The 21,185-nt window shown below is 39.4% G+C and overlaps 1 protein-coding gene and 1 pseudogene across 3 annotated transcripts in view; one reads left to right on the forward strand and one right to left on the reverse strand.

Moving 5' to 3' along the window:
* The first annotated feature begins 2,985 nt into the window (after nt 1–2,985).
* LOC100415458 (spermatogenesis-associated protein 6 pseudogene) lies at nt 2,986–6,006 on the forward strand (annotated as a pseudogene). Its single transcript, XR_013530933.1, has 2 exons — nt 2,986–3,115; nt 4,320–6,006. The product of XR_013530933.1 is annotated as a spermatogenesis-associated protein 6 pseudogene (transcript).
* Nucleotides 6,007–6,111: 105 nt separating this feature from the next.
* Nucleotides 6,112–21,185, reverse strand: part of LOC103789862 (uncharacterized) — a 73,272-nt gene continuing 58,198 nt past the window's right edge. For both annotated transcript variants that reach the window (XM_017967891.4, XM_035285488.3), the window contains exon 4: nt 6,112–20,895. In XM_017967891.4, the coding sequence (XP_017823380.3) occupies nt 19,007–20,895 (1,889 nt within the window). In that variant the 3' untranslated portion in view covers nt 6,112–19,006. The remainder of the gene's footprint in view (nt 20,896–21,185) is intronic.

A 21,185-nucleotide genomic window follows, 5' to 3' on the forward strand; every position in this document is an offset into this window, starting at 1 on the left:
TAGGTGAGGGACCCAAAAATATGTTGCAATGCTCTCTGTGGGTAGGGCTCAGAAGGAAAAGAAAAGTCACATAATTTAGGGGCTGGCCCATCTTCATGTCACAATTACTCCAATAGAAAGAGATAAAGCGTGAGAGGTGTGATGCATCACATAGATGCTGTGCCCAGCAATATGTCATATTCCAGCTGGGCATGTTGGCTCACCCCTGTAATCCCAGCACTTTGGGAGACTGAGGCGGGTGAATCACCTGAGGTCAGGAGTTAAAGACCAGCCTGGCCAACACTGCAACACCCCATCTCTGCTAAAAATACAAAAATTAGCCAGGCATGGTGGCATGTGCCTCTAACCTCAGCTACTAGAGGGGCTGAGGCAGGAGTATCACTTGAACCTGGGCGGTGGAGGTTGCAGTGAGCCGAGATTGTGCCACTGCACTCCAGCCTGGGCAACAGAGTGAGACTCTATTTAAAAAAAAATGACATTTCTCACGTGGACAGGTCCTGTGAAGAAAATGAGTCATATCATCCAGGTGATGGGCCCAGAGATATGTCTCCATGACCCCTGTCACCTGTGTGCTGGGCCCAATCATAAGTAACTGCCTTCTGTGGGCATGGCCAGGCAAGAGAGGAGAGTCACATCACCTAAGTGCCGGTCCTAGAGATATGACACAATCTATTCTATGGGCACAGTTCAGATAAGAAAAGAGGAAAGTCACATTAACTCGGTGATTGGCTCAGAGCTATGTTACAGTCCCCTACAAGGTAGGATCCAGGCAGGAAACTCAAATCACCTTGGTGCTGAGCCCAGGTTATATTTGTAATTATATCACAATTACAGCTACTACAGTAGGCAGAACCTGAGAAAAAGAGTCACATCAATTAGATGTTGGCCCACTGATAGATCATAATCCTCCATGTGGGCAGAAACCAAGCAGTAGAAAGGTTCACACCACCTGTGAGATTTGCACATAGATATGCCAAAATTCTCCCTGCAGGCAGACCCCAGGCAGGAGGCTTACATAACATGGGGGTCAGTCCAAAAAATGTCACAATGACCCATATGGGCTGGGCACAGGCAGAAGAGACATATAACCTGAGTGCAGAGTATAGCACCTAGAAACATTTGACAATGCTCCGTGTAGACAGAGCCAAGGCAAAGGAATAGAATAGCATCACTTAGGTTCTGGGTCCAGTGGTATGCCACAATTTCATCTGTGGGCTGGTCCCAGGTGGGAGACTCAAATCATGCTGGGTGCTGGGCACATGATATGTCACAATCACACCTGCAGAAAGGCCCAGGGATGAGATTAACAATCCTGCACATATCCGTTTTAGGTATGAGAGTCAACACATCCTGAATCTTGGGTCCAACTGCATGAGGCACAATCTCATCAGTGAACTGGATCTATGGATCAGAGTCTCAATTCTTATGGCAGATTGTGGTGACTTAGTGGAGTCCCAGCCTCCTTGGTGTGCTGAACCCTGGTGTGAGTCGCCAACCCACCTGTGGACCACATTTATGCATGAGAGCCTTTTTTTTTTTTTTTTTTTAATCTTCTGGGACTGAGAATCAGAACCTCAACAGTGCACTGTGTTGATATAGGAGGTTGACCATCTTTACTTTCAGCTGGGCATTCAGATGAGTGTCACAATTCCACTTGTCTGCTGGGCCCTGTAAATACAGGAGTCGCAATCTCAATGGTGGACTGGAACCCTGTGTGAGAGCCTTAATCACTTCTGTGGACAGCCTTACAAGTGTGCTGAGTCATGATCTGAAAGTCACCAGCCCTCCTTTTGACTGGATCCATGTGTGAAAGTCAATTATCCACCCTTTGACTGCTTCCAATTGTGAGATTCAGTTCCCCAGCTGTGGACTGTGTTCATTTGGAAAAATGACGACCTTGACTGTTGGGTGAGTGTGCATATTAATGTCATATGCATATGAGTATCATATTCTCATCTGTGTTCTTGGTCCTGTTAGGACACTCTCTGTACCATCTGTGGGCTTTACACATTATGTATGAGTGTCACAATCTGCTCTGACCAATCTGTGCTGATATGGACCCATGACTGTACCTGTGGCCCTAAGTCCAGCTATGAGAGTCAATATCTCTCCTATTGGGAGAGTCCATCTAGATTGGAAAGTTTTTGCCTGTCTATAAGTTGGGTTTATTAAAGGGTCACTAACCCAGCAGTGGCCAGATGTTCACATGACAGTCATAATTTTAATTTGGATGGCGTTTACTTGTGAAATTAAGGACCTCAAAATTGGACCCTGTCCATGTGTGAGGGTGACGATTTTAGTGATTGGCGGGTTGTGCATACAAAAAACACCATCTCATATCTGTGCTGTGTCCTGTGATGACACTGTTTGTGCCACATGATGGCTTTAGACTGTATATAAGGAAGTGGTAATTCTCTATGACATTTGTATAAAGAAAAGACCCATGATTTTACCCATTTCCCTAAGCCTAGCTATTAGAGACAGTATATCTTCTATTAATTATTTTTTGTTTAAATTTTATCGTTGTATCTGTGATCTGGGCAAATATATATATCAACATTCCTCCTGTGTGTAGAAAATGAGTAAAATAGTTACATCACCTTGGTGCTAGCTGAGGGATATGTCACAATCTTTTTGAAAGGCAAAGACCAGGCAGGAGAGGAGCATCACCTTAATATTTAGCCAGGAACATATTACAGTCCCCTCCTGAAAGCAGAGCACAGTTGACAGAGTTGCATCACCTGGGCCCAGAGTGCTGAGCCCAATGTTATATCTCAATACTTTTTGTGGGCAAGGCATGTCACATGTTTTCTGGGCCCAATAATAGGTTACAGTTTTCCCAGCAGAAAAAAGTCACTACTTTTTACTGATGAATACAAAAATATGTCACAATTTCCTTGTAGGTAGGGTCCAGACATAAGCCTCTAATTCCACTAATCCACACTAATTCCAGCTCTGGCTCTGTCAGTTTCTTATGACTTACCATATACTTTTTATTTCTGTTATGCCCCAGGAATGAGTTTCTCAGTGACTTTTAAAAACTTGTCTACCTGCTTTAAACATTGCCCTCTTGAATTCAAGGACTGACGTTCTGTTGAGCATATGAAGGCTTCCTGTAAGTATTCTTGCTTCCGATCACTTTCTCCTGTAGCCTTCATTTTTCTGATTATGTTCCTGCTCTTCTCAATATGCATCAAGACCTTCAAGGTCATATATGAAAAGAGTGGGGAGGAATTATAGTCTCTTTTGGGCAGTTAGCTGAAAAACAGCTTTCACATCTACTGAAAGAACATGGGAAGTGGAAATATGAGAAGTGGAAATCTCTTAGCGAGAGTCAGTAGAGGTCAACGGCCTAAGGCCACAGATGCAAAAGACCCATAAACAGAGATCAAAAGTTAGGTGTTTATGGTAAGACTTTTATTCCAGAACCCTAAGGATGAAGAGGGGCCCCACTGTTGAGTATCTCCTCTGTTCTCAAGTGGGTAACTTAGTGGATCACCTACAACCAGTAATCAGCAGCTTCCCAATAAGATTTCAGGAGTTGGGTGAGTGGGGAAAAGGTATGCAAGACTCCGGAAGTATGGCAACATACAAAACCCCAAGTCAAGGCCGGGCACAGTGGCTCAAGCCTGTAATCCCAGCACTTTGGGAGACCGAGGCGGGTGGATCATGAGGTCAAGAGATCGAGACCATCCTGGTCAACATGGTAAAACCCCATCTCTACTAAAAATACAAAAAATTAGCTGGGCATGGTGGCGCGTGCTTGTAATCCCAGCTACTCAGGAGGCTGAGGCAGGAGAATTGCCTGAACCCAGGAGGCGGAGGTTGCAGTGAGCCGAGATCGCGCCATCGCACTCCAGCCTGGGTAACAAGAGCGAAACTCCGTCTAAAAAAAAATAAAGACCCCAAGTCAAAAGATCACATGGTGCACTTGTCTTTTTTTTTTTTTTTTTTTTTTTTTTGAGACGGAGTTTCGCTCTTGTTACCCAGGCTGGAGTGCAATGGCGCGATCTCGGCTCACCGCAATCTCCGCCTCCTGGGTTCAGGCAATTCTCCTGCCTCAGCCTCCCGAGTAGCTGGGATTACAGGCACGCGCCACCATACTCAGCTAATTTTTTTTGTATTTTTAGTAGAGACGGGGTTTCACCATGTTGAACAGGATGGTCTTGATCTCCTGACCTCGTGATCCACCCGCCTCGGCCTCCCAGAGTGCTGGGATTACAGGCTTGAGCCACCGCGCCCGGCCGCACTTGTCTTTTAAGTCACCCACTTGGCTCTCTTCCAAGTGTACTTTCTTTCCTTTTGCTTCTGTTCTACAGCTTACTGCCATTTAACTGCTGCTCTAAAACTTGCCTCAGCCCAGCTGCCATGACGAGTCGGCGCCCCACGCTCAGCTGCTGCTCCGGCGGGACCCAGGCTGGACCGCGGGCCCTGGCCTGGGGGCCACAGCTGCCACCACTGCCGCCACCTCATCTCCTCCTCGTCCCCGTCCAGCCCCAGGTGTCCCTGCCTCACTCGGGTCCTTGGCCGGGGTCGCTCCCCGCCACCCCTCCCTGCGCGGATGCCAAAGGTGAAGGCGCTGCAGTGCGCCCTGGCGCTGGAGATCCGCTCAGTAACTTGCCCAGGAGTCATGCTTAAAGACAAAGAGGACATCTAAGCATCTGTGTTTGGCCAACACAAAAAGACACAATGTGTCCCAGCCACTTTTCCACTGGTCTTCAATGCCAGAATGGTGTTTGAAAAGCTGTTCCCGGAAGCAGTAGATCCTGGAGACGTGGTTACACAGCTTGAATATGATACAGCAGTGTTCGAGTTGATACAGCTAGTTCCACCAGTGGGTGAAACGCTGTCTACATATGATGAAAATACAAGAGATTTCATGTTCCCAGGTCCAAACCAAGTGTCTGGACACCATGATTCAAACCGCCAGGTTACCATGAGGAGGATTTCTGGCCTTCGGGGAAATGCTCCAAAGCTGGAATTTTCTACTTCAGTGATTACTGAATGTCTGATTAGTTCAGGAAATGCCGCACTCAGGATAAATTTATTTACCTTTCGGCTCCAGTTGAAAAATCACACGGCAGACCGCAAAACAGAACATCAAGAACACAAAAGAAAAAATCCAAGTCACCTGAGAGGAGTAAATATTGCATAATTGCAAAAAACTACGAACAGCCTACAGTCTCTTCAAAATCACACTCTCCGTCTCCCTACACAAAAAGACGCACGTGTGAGCTATCTGAAGATACCAGGCGGCGGCTGGTCCATTTAAATCTGGGACCCTATGAGTTCAAAAAGGAAACAGATAAACCTCCATTTGTGATTAGACATGTTGATCCCCCAGTCCCAGGGCTGATACTTTGGATCTTCTGGCAGAGACTGTGAAAGAGATGGTCAAGTGGTCACAATGATCATTCTCATCTTGGCTGCTACCGACCCAAGGATTGTAAGGTTATGAGGACACCCCATGGGAGAGACTTCGATGACTCTTTAGAAAAGTGTGAAGAATATCTGAGCCCAAGGTCATGTAGTAAGCCTCAGCATTCAGCAAGGACCTTACTAGTCCTTTCAGCACCCTTAACAATGCCGAAGCATTCTCCAAGCCCTGTGTTAAATAGAGCTTCTCAGGGAAAGGTTTCATTCTGATTGGTGTTCACCTTCAAACTGCGATGAGATCCATGACTGGGTAAAAAATGTCTTGAAATCACATCAGGCTCATCCAAGACATTTATATGATGAGAGAGACCTAGAGAAAGATGATGAACTGGAACTGAAAAGAAGTCTTTTATACAGAGACTCTGCCTATGACAGTGACCCCGAGTATAGCTCATGTCAGCCACCACGGGGCACTTTCCATTTGGACGATGGCGAATACTGGTCCAACAGGCCGCCTCTTATAAGGGAAAATCCCACCATCCCATCTTTGAGAACAGCATGGACAAGATGTACAGAAACTTATACAAAAAGGCCTGTAGTTCTGTTTCTGAAACACAGGAAAGCTTCTGAGAACATCCACGTAAACTGCATGAGTGTCTGTGTCAACTTCTCAATGAAATGTTTGATATGATCAATATCTGTATTTTTTAATGGGATTATAACTAAGTACAATAGTTAGACTTGAATAGGTTTATTACTTCAAATGGGAAATTGTCATAGGCAAGCCTTTTAAAATAATTATTACAGAAGAGTCTGCTGTGTTGCAAACATCAAAGCTCTGTCACATAGTCACAACTTCCAATATGTGAGGATATTGTTACACGTACATCTCAAATTACCATCTACAAATCCAAAAATAGTTCCTTTCTAGAAATGTTTTTCTCCCTTGTAATTTTCTTTTCATCTGCTTAACTGGTTATCTTGTCTAAGATTTAATTAATATCAACTAACTTTTATTGGTGATGAACAAAATGATGCACAGAAATGAATTTCTTAAAAGTTTAAACGCTATTTTATCTAACATTTTCTACTTTTTCCTTTTTCAGAACAGGCTATTCTATTTCTTAACTCATTGACTTTCATTTTAAAGGCTATATGACCATTCACTCATTTTTCTCTGAAAGAAGTACCTAAGTTGCTTAAAATGCATAACAGTTATCTAGAAATATCAGCGGCCACGGATGATCAAAAATTTGAATAACTAGTTTTCAACTACAGAATTCCTTCCATGATATTTTTCTAGGGCCAAACATTTTGGTGCAACCAGAATCAGAAAATCGTTTGTTGATAAGCTTATAGAAACTAAAAAATAATAATGAAATTATATTTTGAGTCTTTGGGATTTGTGTAAGTACCATATGGCCCAAGAAATTATTATAGTATCCCCACTTTTAAAAAACACTTGGAACCACAGTGTAAAATATTACAGCTGAATACATTGTGGTAGACACTGAACATTTTGTTGATTGATGGATAGACTTAACTTCTCCTCCCCCACCCCAACACACACCTGTGAAGCCAGTAATACTTTGAAGATATACAGAAATCAGCTACTTTATAATTACTAGAGAGAGAGAGGAGGAAAGGAGAGAGTTGGGTAAGTGAACTTGGATTATAATCTTAAGAGTTGACTAAAATATATTTTCTCTGTTTTTAATTTTACAGTTATGATTGAGGAAGAAAAAAATGAACTTCCTTAGAAACGAACTTTTTTTTTTTTGAGAGGGAGTTTTCGCTCGTTACCCAGGCTGGAGTGCAACGGCATGATCTCTTCTCACTGCAACCTCTGCCTCCTGGGTTCAGGCAATTCTCCTGCCTGTCTCCTGAGTAGCTGGGATTACTGGCACACGCCACCATGTCCAGTTAATTTTTTGTATTTTTAGTAGAGACAGGGTTTCACCATGTTGACCAGGATGGTCTGAATCTCTTGACCTCGTGATCCACCCGCCTCGGCCTCCCAAAGTGCTGGAATTACAGGCTTGAGCCACCGCGCCTGGTCTAAAATGAAATTAAAATGTGGAACTTGGTGACTTATTTTTATAATAGAACTTGTTAACCATGTTAAGAGTGCCTTAGCATCATAGTCTGTGATATGTCAGAAAGAGCATTAGTGCTCTATGAGCCAGGTGTCCTAGGCTTTAGTGTCCTGTGTCTAGCTGAGTCTGTTTTATTCTCAGATCCTTTGTTTCCTCAGTTATCAAATGTTGATAATGGAGTAGACCCCAAACTATGTTCTGCGGACTGAGACCACTGTTTTAGAAGATGATCGTAGGAATGTGGATAGAAGTACGTAATGTGGTCGGGCACGGTGGCTCACGCCTATAATCCCAGCACTTTGGGAGGTCAAGAGATCGAGACCATCCTGGTCAACGAGGTGAAACCCCGTCTCTACTAAAAATACAAAAATTAGCTGAGCGTGGTGGCGTGTGCCTGTAATCCCAGCTACTCGAAAGAGTGAGGCAGGAGAATTGCTTGAACCCAGAAGGCGGAGGTTGCGGTGAGCCAAGATCGTGCCATTGCACTCCAGTCTGGGTAACAACAGTGAAACTCCATCTCAAAAAAAAAAAAAAAAAGATGTAATGTAATTGGTCATGCAAGTTTAGGAAAATCTGCTACACACACACACGCACACACACACACACCTCTCAGAGAGTCCTATGCAGAATTACAGAAGTAAAAAGAGATTATTTTAATGCTGGAACAGTGCCTGTAAACTGGGGCTGTCTACAGCAAACTAGGATTATATGGTCACCATGCTCATTGTGAACACTAGCCTTTAGTGTTAGAGGCTTTAAGAAAATTCTGGTATAAATCTGTTTTGCTCTCGTATCTAGTAGACAGCCTGGCATGTAGTTGACATTCCTTAAATATTTATTGAATTGATCCAGAATTTTCTAAACTAAATTTAGCATGTAACACTATTTGTTATTCTGGGCACCATCTGCCGTTCCCCTAGCTGCTCACACTACCCGCCAATGTTATCCTCACGTATGTGTGGATACCTAGGCTGCAGAAATACTGGACTACACAATTGCTGATTTATATGATCAGGTATTTTACCATAAGCTTTTGAAGGTCAACATTAAATAATGCTCTTTTACAAATGTATATATCCTCGGTGTTTTTCTGTGGGAAAATAAATTAAAAAGTCTTTTAAGAGTTGCTCTTTGGTGAAGAGAACACACACGACTTTCAAAGAAAATGTTTTACTACTCCCCAAATCTCCTGAGTAAGTCCCACAGAAATGACTTATTACACCTATATCTGCCATTGGCTCTGACCAAGGCTGCAAAAAGTTGTTGGAGTTAATATGAAAGATACATAGGCATTTCTTCTTACTTTTTAATTTTTTTCTTTAAATTATAAAAAACTTGGGGATTTAAGAAAATGTCAAAATCAACAAATGTGAATTATTGGAATGAGACTCTTCCCTGGTTCTACTGGCTAGTTACATAACCTTATTTAAGTCATTTATGCTTTTTGGAGCTCAGTTTTCTCAACAATAAGGTGATCAAAGAGTTAATTTAGAATGATCCTTTGCATTTTATAATTGTACAATTATTATGTATGATCAGGAAGTCCTAGGCAGGCAGAGTTGTGTTCTGATTTCCAAAGATTAAACCCCTAATTAAAAAATCTGGAACGAATAGAGAATTTTCATTATTATGTTCATTTACTAATAATAGTTTTATTGAGATATAATTCACTCTGAAAAAATATACAATTAAGTGGGTTTTACTATATTCACAGAGTTGTGCAACTATAACCACTAGCTAATGATAGAATATTTTATAACTCCCAAAAGAAATCGTGTAACTACTAGTGATCACTTCCACCTCCTCCCCACAACCCCTGGAAACCACAGATATGCTTTTTGTCTCCATGCCTGTTCTGGACATTTTATACAAATGGAATCATAGAGTACTGATCTATTGTATCTGGCTTCTGTCACTTAGCAGAATATTTTGAGAGTTTATGCATGTTGTAACATGTATGAGTACTTCATTTCTTATTACTAAATAATCCATTATATGAAATAAAAAATTAAAAAATAAAATAAAACTTGCCTCAGTCTCTCCTGCTTTATGCCCCTCAGTTGAGTTCTTTCTTCTGAGAAGGCAAGAATCGAGGTTCCTGCAGACTAATATCCATATGAATTCACTTCCAGTAACAGGTAGGCGAAAAGAGTAACATCACCTAGGTTCTGGTCCAGAAATATGTCACAATAACATATTAGGGGACGGTCCAGGAAAGAGAGTCATATTACCTAGGTGACGTGCTTAGAGGTATGTCACAATGCCCCGTGAGGACTCAGGAAGAAGAGTTAAATAACCTAGAAGTTGTACCCAGCTATATGTAACAATCAGCTCAGTAAGAAAAGTCAGGGCATAAGATGAGAGGCACATCATGTAGGTGCTGGGTCAAGTGATATGTCACAATCTCCTTTGTGGACAGGTACCAGGAAGAAAAGGAGACACATTATCTAGCAGAAGAGCCCAAAAGTATGTAATGAGATTACTGTGGGCAAGAATCAAGACAGTACAATCATATCACCTGTGTGCTGAGCCCAGTGATAAGTCACTCTTTCTTCTGTAGGCATAGCCCAGGCAGGAGGGCAGAGTTACATCAACTAGGTGCTGGGCCCAGAGATATGTCATGTTCTCTCCTATGAGCAAAGAGCAGGTATAACAAGATAATCACTTCAAATAGCTTAGCTTCCAGAGATATGTCACGATGGTCTCTATGGTCAGGGTACCTGCAGGAGACTCAAATCAAGTTGACTGTGGGTCCAACAATACATCACAATGTTTTCTGAGGTGATCAAGGTTAAAAAAAACGATGTCACTTTGGTATTGGGCCCAGTGATATGTCACTCTCAGGTAAGCAGACATCAGGCAAGAGAAGAGAATCAATCACATCACCTTAGTTATGAGCACAGACATATGTCACAAGGCCCCAATTAGGTAATGCCACAGCAGGAGAATGTCACATCACGTAGGTGCTGAGTCCAGTGATACAACACAATCCCATCTGTCAGCTGAGCCCTGACAAGAGAGTCACATAACTCAGGTACTGGGAGAGACATATATACGTCACAACAACATCTGCAGGAAGATCCAGGAGTGAGATTAACAATTTCATAAATGTCCCAGTTTTAGGTATCTGTGTAAAAACCTCCTGAATGTTGAGTCTAAGTATATGAGTCACAATCTCAACAGTGGACTGCGTGAGAACCTTTATTCCTCCTGTAAACTTTATCTTCTTAGCAAAGTCACCATTTCATGGGTGTGCTGAATCATGGTGTGGGAGTCACCAATCTACCTATGGACCAGATCTATGTGTGCAAGTCAATTTTCCAACTTTTGACTGCCTTTGGGTGTAGGATTCAGAAACTCCACAGTGGGCTGTGTGATGTCACCAGTTGAAGGGCTATTCATGCACAGAAGGGTTGTTATTGTAATCATCATGGTTTCTGTTTTTGCCTTGCTAAGAATACATGTGTAGCTTATAATTGTGCTAGAAAACCATAAGGGTTTTGGTTAAATCACCTGCTGTTGAATGTTATAAAGTAGACAGAAAATTGGCCAAAATAGATTAAAACTCTACAAACTTGGAGTCAAGTTTTTCTTGGAGGCTTAGGAAAGACACACCTGGAAATAACCCAATAGAAGGGTAATTAGAAACTCAGAAACACTTTAACTATTTGTCCTATAACCTGGAAGCTCCCACCTCACTTTGCATTGTCTTACCTTCCTGGACAATGTATACCTTACATATAGTGACGAATGTCACCTGTCTCCCTAAAATGCATAAAAGAAACCTGTGCCCCAACAACCTTAGGCACACATTGTCACAACCTCCTGAGACTCTGTTACAGATGTGTCCTTAGCCTGGGTGAAATAAATTTCTAAGTTGAGCTCTGTCTCAGATGCTTTTGGGTTTAAATTAGTAATTTCAGGTAGAAATTAAAATACTTCTTAAAATAGAAATAAACAAAAGAACGAGTTAAACAGAAAAATGAATAAAAGTTTGCTCAAGGCCATGCACAGTGGCTCACATCTGTAATCCCAGAGACACAAAAATTAGCCAGGCATGGTTGCACACACCTGTAATCCAGCTACTCAGTAGGCTGAGGCAGGAGAATCACTTTAACCCATGAGGCGGAGGTTGCGGTGAGCTGAGATTGCACAATTGCACTCCAGCCTGGGGACAAGAGCAAAACTCTGTCTCAAAATAAGAAAATAAAAAATCTAAAATTTATCTGGTATGACAAAAAATCCTGAACAGCAAAAGCATTCAAGCATAAACAAAAACAGAAGTCTGAAGTATCATCCTATCTGACTTAGAAATATACTGCAAAGCTATGGTGACAAAAATAGTATGGTACTTGAACAAAAACAGTCATATAGGCCAATGGAGCACAAAAGAGAAACAAGAAATATATTTATGTATTTACAACTAATATTTTTTTAATATAGGTGACAGTTTCTTAGAAAAAGGACAGTATCCTCAATAATGATGTTGAGAAAACTTTATAGCCACATGCAGAGCAATAAGTCCTTCATCATACTCCATATATAAAAATCAACTCAAAATATGTTACTTTTTTTTGTAGGAAGGGAGGAAGGCAGGAAGGGAGGAAAGAAGGAAGGAGAGAGGGAGGGAGGGAGGGAGGGAAGGGAAGGAAGGAAATCAGGCAATGAGAGAGCATTGCCGACCTGGATCTAGAGGTCTACAAGTTGATTTCTTTTCTTCTTTTTTTGAGAGAAGGAAAGAAAGAAAAAGAGTGACAGAAAGGAAGAAAGAGGAAGAAGAGGGAGAGAGAACGGAAATGTTGCTTTATTCTAAAAAAAAAAGGGGGGGGTATTAATAATGGCCAATCAATATTTCATTTACACCTATGAGTAGGTGTGATGTGGTATTGACAAGAATGTATATTTTGTGCATTTAAAGTGGAGAGCTCTATAAATATTTATTAAGTTTACTTGTTCTGGATCTGAGTTCGAGTCCTTGATATCCTTATTAGTTTTCTGTCTCTTTGAGTCTAAGTCTCTATGTATCTGGGTGTTAGGATCATTAGCTCTTGTTGTTGCATTGATCCTTTTACCACTATATCTTTGTTGCTTTAAAATCTATTTTATCAGATACGAGAATTGCAACTCCTGCTTTTTATTTATTTATTTTTGCTCTCCATTTGGTTGGTAAATCTTTCTCCATCCCTTTGTTTTGAGTTTTTGTTGGGTTTTGGCTGTATCTTTTGATTGGGGGATTTAGTTGATTTAAATTTAGAATTACCGCCATTTGATGTTAACTGGCTGTTTTATCCATTTATTGATGTAAATTCTTCTTTATGTTGATGCTCTTTACTTTTTGGTATATTTTTAGAAAGGCTAATACTGGTTGTTTCTTTCTGTTTAATGCTTCTTTCAGAAGCTCTTGTAAAGCAGGCCTGGTGGTAATAAAATCTCTGAGTACTTGCTTGTTCATAAAAGATTTTTCCTTCAGTTGTGAAGCTTAGTTTGGCTGGATATGAAATTCTGGGCTAAAAGTTCTGTTCTTTAAGGGTGTTGAATATTGGCCCCCACTCTCTTCTGGCTTGTAGAGTTTCTGCTGAGAGATCTGCTGTAAGTCTCATAGGCTTCCCTTTGTAATTAACCTGACCTTTCTCTCTGGCTGCCCTTAGTATTTTCTCCTTTGTTTCAACCCTGGTGAATCTAACGATTATGTGCCTTGGGGTTGCTCTTCTTGAGGAATATCTTTGTGGTGTTCTCTGTATTACCTGAGGTTGAATATTGTCCTGCTTCGCTAGTTTAGGAAAATTTTCCTGAATAATATCCTGAAGAATATTTTCCAGCTTGGATTCATTCTCTCTGTCGCATTCAGGTACACATATCAAATGTAAATTTGGTCTTTTCACATAGTCCCACATTTCTTGGAGACTTTGCTCATTCCTTTTTATCCTTTTTTCTCTAATCTTGTCTTCTCATTTTATTTCATTAAGTTGGACTTCGACCTCTGATATCCTTTCGTCTGCTTGAACAATTCGAGTGTTTAAACCTGTGCATACAGTTCCTGTATTGTATTCTTCAGTTCCATTAATTCACTTATATTCGTCTCTAAGTTGTCTATTCTCATTAGGATTTCATCAAACCTTTTTTCAAAGTTCTTAGTTTCTTTACATTGGGCTACAACATGTTCTTTTAACTCACAGAAGTTTCTTATTATCCATCTTCTGAAGCCTGATTGTTAATGGGATGTGCTCGTTCTCCATCAAGCCTTGTTCCCTTGTTAATGAGGAACTGTGATCCTCTGTAGAGGGAGAGGCATTCTGATTTTCAGTATTCTCAGCCTTTTTACGCTGGTTTCTTCCCATAATTGTACATTTATCCACCTGTCGTCTTTGTAATTACCAACTTTCAAATTAGGTCTCTGAGTGGACGTCCAAGTTGTTAATTCCCATGGCTGAAATATGAGCAACCCTCTGAGCTGGCAAAAACAACGGCGTTAAGACTGATGGTGCTTTTCTGCCCAGGAATCTCCAGTCTGACTTCCTTGTTGAGTCCGCAATAGGCAACTCTGCCTTCCCAGAGCTCCAAACCTCGGTCAGAAAAGGAACCAGTCCCGTTTACTCTGCACCAGAAGCTGCTGTGCCAAGGTGCCAGCAAAACCGCTGCACCAGCCACAAGAGTCACACTGGCGACCCGTGCAGCTCCTCTGAACATAGGTCAGAAGGGGAACCAGTCCCGTTTACTCTGCACCAAGAGCTGCCGCGCTGAGGTGCTGGCAAAACCACTGCGCCGGCCACAAGAGTCACACTGGCGACCCGTGTGACTCCTCCACTGGGAATCTTCTGCTCCCTGAGTGACCAAAATTTGTCTGAAAGGTGGCGTCCTCTCATTCTCTGCGCTTTCACTGGGAGCTGCAATCCCAAGATGTTAGCAATCAGCCATCTTGGATCATTCATATGTTAAATACTTAACATGTAAGGCCTGAAACTCTGAAACTACTACAAAAAATATAGACTGAAGGCCCTATCAGATTGGTTTAGGCAGTAAATTTTTTTAATTTAACCTCAAAATCTCAGGAAACTAAAGAAAAAATAGACAAGTCAGATTACTTCAAATTAAAAAGTTGCTGTACAGAATCTGATACAATCAAGAAAACTAATAAATTGGAGAATATTTTGCAAATCATACACGTGACAAGGGGTGAATATCAAGATTATGTAAGAAACTGACTATATAATAAAAAACAAATAACTACTAAAAATGAGAAAAAACTTGAATATTTTTTCACAAAAAGACATATACATGACCATAGGTATTTTTAAATGCTCAGTGTCACTTATTATCAGAAAAAGGCAAGCCAAAAATATATGAGACATAAAATCACTCATATTGGAATGACTCTTATTAAAAAAAAAAAAGTGTTGGTAAAAATGTGAAGGGAATGCCTGCATACTCCTGGTTTGAGGGTAAATGAAGACAGCCATTATAAAAATGGAAACAAATGTCTCAATAAATCTAAAATCAAACTACTATATAACACAGCAATTTCACTATTGGATATATACATATATACACACACAAATTAGATTAAAAAATTAGTACTTCTATGTTGTTTGCAATACTCTTCACAATAGCAAATATATGAAATCAGCATCTAATGAGTAAATAAAATGTATATATACCTGATGAGATACTATTTATCTTTTAGAAAGAAAATTCTATTATGTTCAATCACATGGATTAACCTGGTAGACATTATATTAAATAAGCCAGGCACAGTAAAATTAAAATTTTATGATTGTTACCTACACATGAATTATATAAAATTTAAACTCACTGAAGTAGAGAGTAAAATTAAGACCACTAGATGCCAAGGTATTTAGAAGGTGGCTCCAGAAAGATGTCTGTCAAAAAATACATAATTAGAGTTGGATAGAAGTAATACAGGCAAAAGATTTATTGTACAGCATGTTGTCTATAGTTAATAGTAACGTATTTTTGAAAAATGCTGGGACAATATGATGTGCTGTCACCACAAAAATGTTAACTATGTGAGGTAAAGCATTAATTACCTAAAATTAAGCATTTGACAATGCATATATATACTTTAAAACATCATGTTTTACAGAATATGTTTTATCTGCCAAGTTTAAAATATATATTTAAAACATTATAGAAGGATACTGATTTTTCCAAATACTCTCATGTCTTTGTCATTAACTTGGCTAAATAGTATCAAAAATAATTCTGTGCTGTTTTTGTCATTTAATTTTTTAGTCATAACCATAGGAGCTCTGACATTTAACATCATGTTCTGAACTCAGTACTATGCATGGGAGGAGCCAATGTACATTAGAGCTTTTATTTTAAGCTTGAGCCAGCAGGAGTTTCTGGTGCTGACTGCAGTGGTAGGAAAGACATTAACAGGGCAGGTGTTGCTTATGATCTCAAGACTGGCCACTGTTTGAACACGGTAAGCAAGTTTGCATGCAAAGTAACAGGAAATGTTTTAATACAAAAGCTGTTATAATTTCTTCCCCAAAATTTTTCCAGAGAAAGTGACCAAAGAATTGCCTACAGTGAGGTGACTAAAAAAAAAAAAACAAAAACAAAAACAAAAAAACTGTAGACAACTTCACTCACTACACAAATTGAGTGAAAAATTTCTCCAAATTGTAATATAAAAAATAAATTTAAAAACTTTAATCCAAAGAGTATATTCTATTACTTTGCAACACTTAACATTTACACTTAAAAATAGAAGTCTGTATTAAAATATAAGTTGTACTGTATCATAGAAAATTAATTTAGAATTCTTTACTTACATTAACTCTGATAAATTTAATTTTTTTTTTTTTTGAGACGAAGTTTTGCACTTGTTACCCAGGCTGGAGTGCAATGGCGTGATCTCGGCTCACCGCAACCTCCACCTTACGGATTCAAGCAATTCTCCTGCCTCAGCCTCCTAAGTAGCTGGGACTACAGGCATGCGCCACCATGCCCAGCTAATTATTGTATTTTTAGTAGAGACGGTGTTTCATCTTGTTGACCAAGATGGTCTCTATCTCTTGACCTCATCATCCACCCACCTCGGCCTCCCAAGGTGCTGGGATCATAGGCGTGAGCCACCATGCCTCGCCTGAAAAGTTTTATTTCTAAGATATATTTTGTACCAACTTTTATACTTGCCACACTTCGTGTAGGAATCCAGTAAGACTCTTCTTTTACAAACAAACAACAACAACAAAATGCAAACTGATTTAATTCTTTCACATGTGGACAGTGTATGCCTCATATTTTAATTAACGAATCAGGAAGTTATATTAGTAAGAAAATTCTCCACTTAAAACCAAATTTTTAGCACATTAACAATACTGAGCATGGTGGCTCATGCCTGTAATCCCAGCACTTTGGGATGCAGAGGTAGGTAGATCTTGGCTCACTGCAACCTCCGCCTCCCTAGTTCAAGTGATTCTCCTGCCTCAGCCTCCCGAGTAGCTGGCACTACAGGCATGCGTGAACATGCCCAGCTATTTTTTTTATTATTTTTAGTAGAGATGGGGTATCACCATGTTGGCCAGGATGGTCTTGATCTCTTGACCTTATAATCTGCCCTCCTTGGCCTCCCAAAGTTCTGGAATTATGGGTGAGCAACAGTTTTCAAACCTTTGTGACATCGTTCATATTTGTAAGATTTATCTTCTGTATCAATTTTCTTATGTTTAGTAAGAGTCGAAGACCAGTTAAAGACTTTGTTACATTCTTCACATTTGTAGGATATGAATTATCTTATGTGCGATAAGATGTGAGAAATGGTTACAGGCTTTGCCACATTCTTTACATTTGTAGGGCTAGTTTCCATTATGAATTACCTAATGTTCAGTAAGGTTTAAGAACCAGTTAAAACCTTTGCAACATTCTTCATGTTTGCAAGGTTTCTCTCCAGTATAAACTGTTTATAAGAACTGAAGAGTGGTTATGACATTATTCACATTTCTAGGGTTTCTCTACCATTGAATTATCTTGTTTAGTAAGAGTTGAGGACTGGCTCAAAGTTTTGCAACTGTCTTCATATTTGTAAGGTTTTTCTCCAATATGAATTTTTTTTTTTTTTTTTGAGACAGAGTTTCACTGTTGTTACCCAGACTAGAGTGCAATGGTGTGATCTTGGCTCATTACAAACTCTGCCTCCTGGGTTCAAGCAATTCTCCTGCCTCAGCCTCCCGAGTAGCTGGGACTGCAGGCAAGCACCACCATGCCCAGCTAATTTTTGTATTTTTAGTAGAGATGTGGTTTTATCTTGGTGACCAGGATGGTCTCAATCTCTTGACCTCGGGATCTACCCACCTCAGCCTCCCAAAGTGCTGGGATTACAGGTGTGAGCCACCGTGCCCAGCCTCCAATATGAGTTTTCTTATGTCTAGTAAGGTTTGAGAATTGGTTGAAAGCACTGCCATATTTTTCACATTTCTAAAGTTTGTCTTCAATATAAACTATCTTACGTTGAGTAAGATCTGAAAACCAGTTAAAAGCTTTGCTGTATTTTTATATTTGTTGGGCTTCTCTCCAGTATGAATAATGTTATGTTCAATAAGGTTTGAAAACCAGTTAAAAGCTTTGCCACATTCTTCACATTTGTAGAATTTGTCTCTAATATATCTTACATTCAGTAAGATTTAAGAACCCGTTAGAAGCTTTGCCACATTTCTCATATTTGTAAAGTCTCTCTCCAGTATGAATTATCTTAGGTTCAGTAAATTTTGAGAAGCACTTAAAAGTTCTGCCAAATTCTTTGCATTTGTAGCATTTCTCTACAGTATAAATTATCTTATATTGAGTAAGGTTTGAGGACTGGTTAAAAGCTTTGCCCATTCTTCACATTTGTAGTGTTTGTCTCTAGTATGAATTATTTTATGTTTAGTAAAATTTGAACAGTGATTAAAAGTTCAGCCACATTCTTCACATTTGTAGGGTTTCTCTTTAGTATGAATAATCTTATGTGCAGTAAGATATAAGAACTGGTTAAAAGTTTTGCCATATTATTCACATTTCTGGAGTTTATCCTTTTTGAGAATTCTCTCATTTTGAGTAAGAGCTGAGCAATGGCAATGGTTGGAAACTTTACACATTTATTACATTTGCAGGGTTCTTCTCCAGTACCAATTATTTTATGTGTATTAAGGTGTAAGGACTGGATAAAGACTTTGCCACATTCTTCATGTTTGTAGGGTTTCTCTCCAGTATGAATTATCTTATGTTTAGTAAGATTTGAGAAGTGGTTAAAAGCTTTGCCACATTCTTTACATTTGTAGGGTTTCTCTCCAGTATGGATTGTTTTCTTTCTAGTAAGGTTTGAGGACTGGTTAAGTTTTGCCACATTCATCACATATGTAGGGTCTGTCTCGTATAAATTATCTTCTATGTATAAAGGTTTGTAAAATGGTTGAAAGCTTTGCTACATTTTCAAATTTTTAGGTGTTCTCTGCAGTATGAATTATCTGTTTAGTAAGAGCTGAAGGATGGTTAAAAGCTTTGCCACATTCTTCACATTTGTAGTGATTCTAGAGATTCGCTCCAGTATGAATTGTTTTATGTCTAGTAAGGTGTGAGGATTGTTTAAAAGTTTTGCCACATTCTTCACATTTGTAGGGTTTCTCTCCAGTATGAATTGTTTTATGTGTAGTAAGGTGTGAGGACTGAATAAAAGCTTTGCCACATTCTTCACATTTGTAGGGTTTCTCTCCAGTATGAATTGCTTTATGTCTAGTAAGGTGTGAAATTTGCTTATAAGCCTTGCCGCATTCTTTGCATTCATAGGGTTTCTCTCCAGTATGAATTATCTCATGTTGTCTAAGGGTTGAGGACTGGCTAAAAGCTTTACCACATTCTTCACATTTGTAAGGTTTCTCTCCAGTATGAATTCTCTTATGTTTCATAAAGGTTGAGAGATTGTTAAAAGCTTTGCCACATTCTTTGCATTTGTAGGGTTTCTCTCCAGTATGAATTATCTTATGTCTTCTAAGGGTTGGGAACTGGTTAAAAGCTTTGCCACATTCTTCACATTTGTAGGGTTTCTTTCCAGTATGAATTATCTTATGTTTTCTAACACCTGAGAAATGATTAAAAGCTTTGCCACATTCTTCACATTTGTAGGGCCTCTCTCCGGTATGAATTACCTTATGTGCAGTAAATTTTGAGGACCACTTAAAAGCTTTGCCACATTCTTCACATTTGTAAGGTTTCTCTCCAGTATGAATTCTTTTATGTGTAGTAAGGTTTGAGGACTGGTTGAAAGCTTTGCCACATTTTTCACATTTGTAGGGTTTCTCTCTAGTATGAATTTTCTCATGTTTTCTAAGGGTTGAGGACAGGCTAAAAGCTTTGCCACATTCTTCACATTTGTAGGGTTTCTCTCCAGTATGAATTCTTTTATGTCTAGTAAGGTGTGAGGACTGCTTAAAAGCTTTGTCACATTCTTTACATTTGTAGGGTTTCTCCCCAGTATGAATTCTCTTATGTTTTGTAAGGGTTGAGAGATTGTTAAAAGCTTTGCCACATTCTTCACATTTGTAGGGTTTCTCTCCAGTATGAATTATCTTATGTTTTGTAACGCCTGAGAAACGATTAAAAGCTTTACCACATTCTTCACATTTGTAGGGTTTCTCTCCGGTATGTATTACCTTATGTGCAGTAAGTTTGGAGGACCACTTAAAAGCTTTCCCACATTCTTCACATTTGTAGGGTTCCTTTCCAGTATGAATTCTCTTATGCTCAGTAAGATTTGAGGACTGGCTAAAAGCTTTGCCACATTCTTTACATTTGTAGGGTTTCTCTCCAGTATAAATTATTTCATGTTTTCTAAGGGTTGAGGACTGGCTAAAAGCTTTGCCACATTCTTCACATTTGTAGGGCTTCTCTCTGGTGTGAATTACCTTATGTGCAGTAAGTTTTGAGGACCACTTAAAAGCTTTGCCACATTCTTCACATTTGTAGGGTTTACCTTCAGTATGAATTATCTTATGTTTAGTAAAGATTGAGAACCATTTGAAGGCTTTGCCACATTCTTCACATTTGTAGAAATTCTCTCTAGTATGAATTCTTTTATGTTGAATTAAGTGTGAAAGCATGAAAAATAATTTGCCACATTCTATACATTTGAAAGTTTTCTTTTTAGTGTGTCTAATCTTATTTCTACTTGAATTTGAATAGTTATAAAAAACTTTCATATGTTTATTACACTGAAATATTTTTCTCTGGGTAGTTGGTGAACATTGGTTAAGTTTATTATTATCTCCTTTGGGCATCTCACCCTCATTCACACTTTTCCAGTCTCTTCTTAATTGTAAATTCTTATGTCCACATCTTGCATATGTTCTCAGTATTACTTCCTGGAAAGAATCTTTAATGCTCTGCTCTGGCAAAACATCTTGTGTAAAATGAGAACACATAGCTGAAAAAAATGAAAATACATTATTCCACTTGCTAGACTCAGATAAACATACTTTACAAATCTAACCTATAAAATTATAAAAACCACAAAAGCAAGATGGCACAGCAAAATAAGACAGGCCCTAATTTCTTCACAGACATATAAATGTAACAAAAACATACTGACCAAAATATATTTGAGGAAAATTTATAAATGAGTTAAGTGTGTGCAGCACCCCAAGTAAGCACAATGCAAAGAACCACATAAAATGAAAGAGAAGTCTATTATAGTTTTCCAACTCAGCTCTTCCT

Source organism: Callithrix jacchus, chromosome 22, assembly GCF_049354715.1.
Source record: "Callithrix jacchus isolate 240 chromosome 22, calJac240_pri, whole genome shotgun sequence".
In the NCBI taxonomy this organism is placed as follows: domain Eukaryota; kingdom Metazoa; phylum Chordata; class Mammalia; order Primates; family Cebidae; genus Callithrix; species Callithrix jacchus.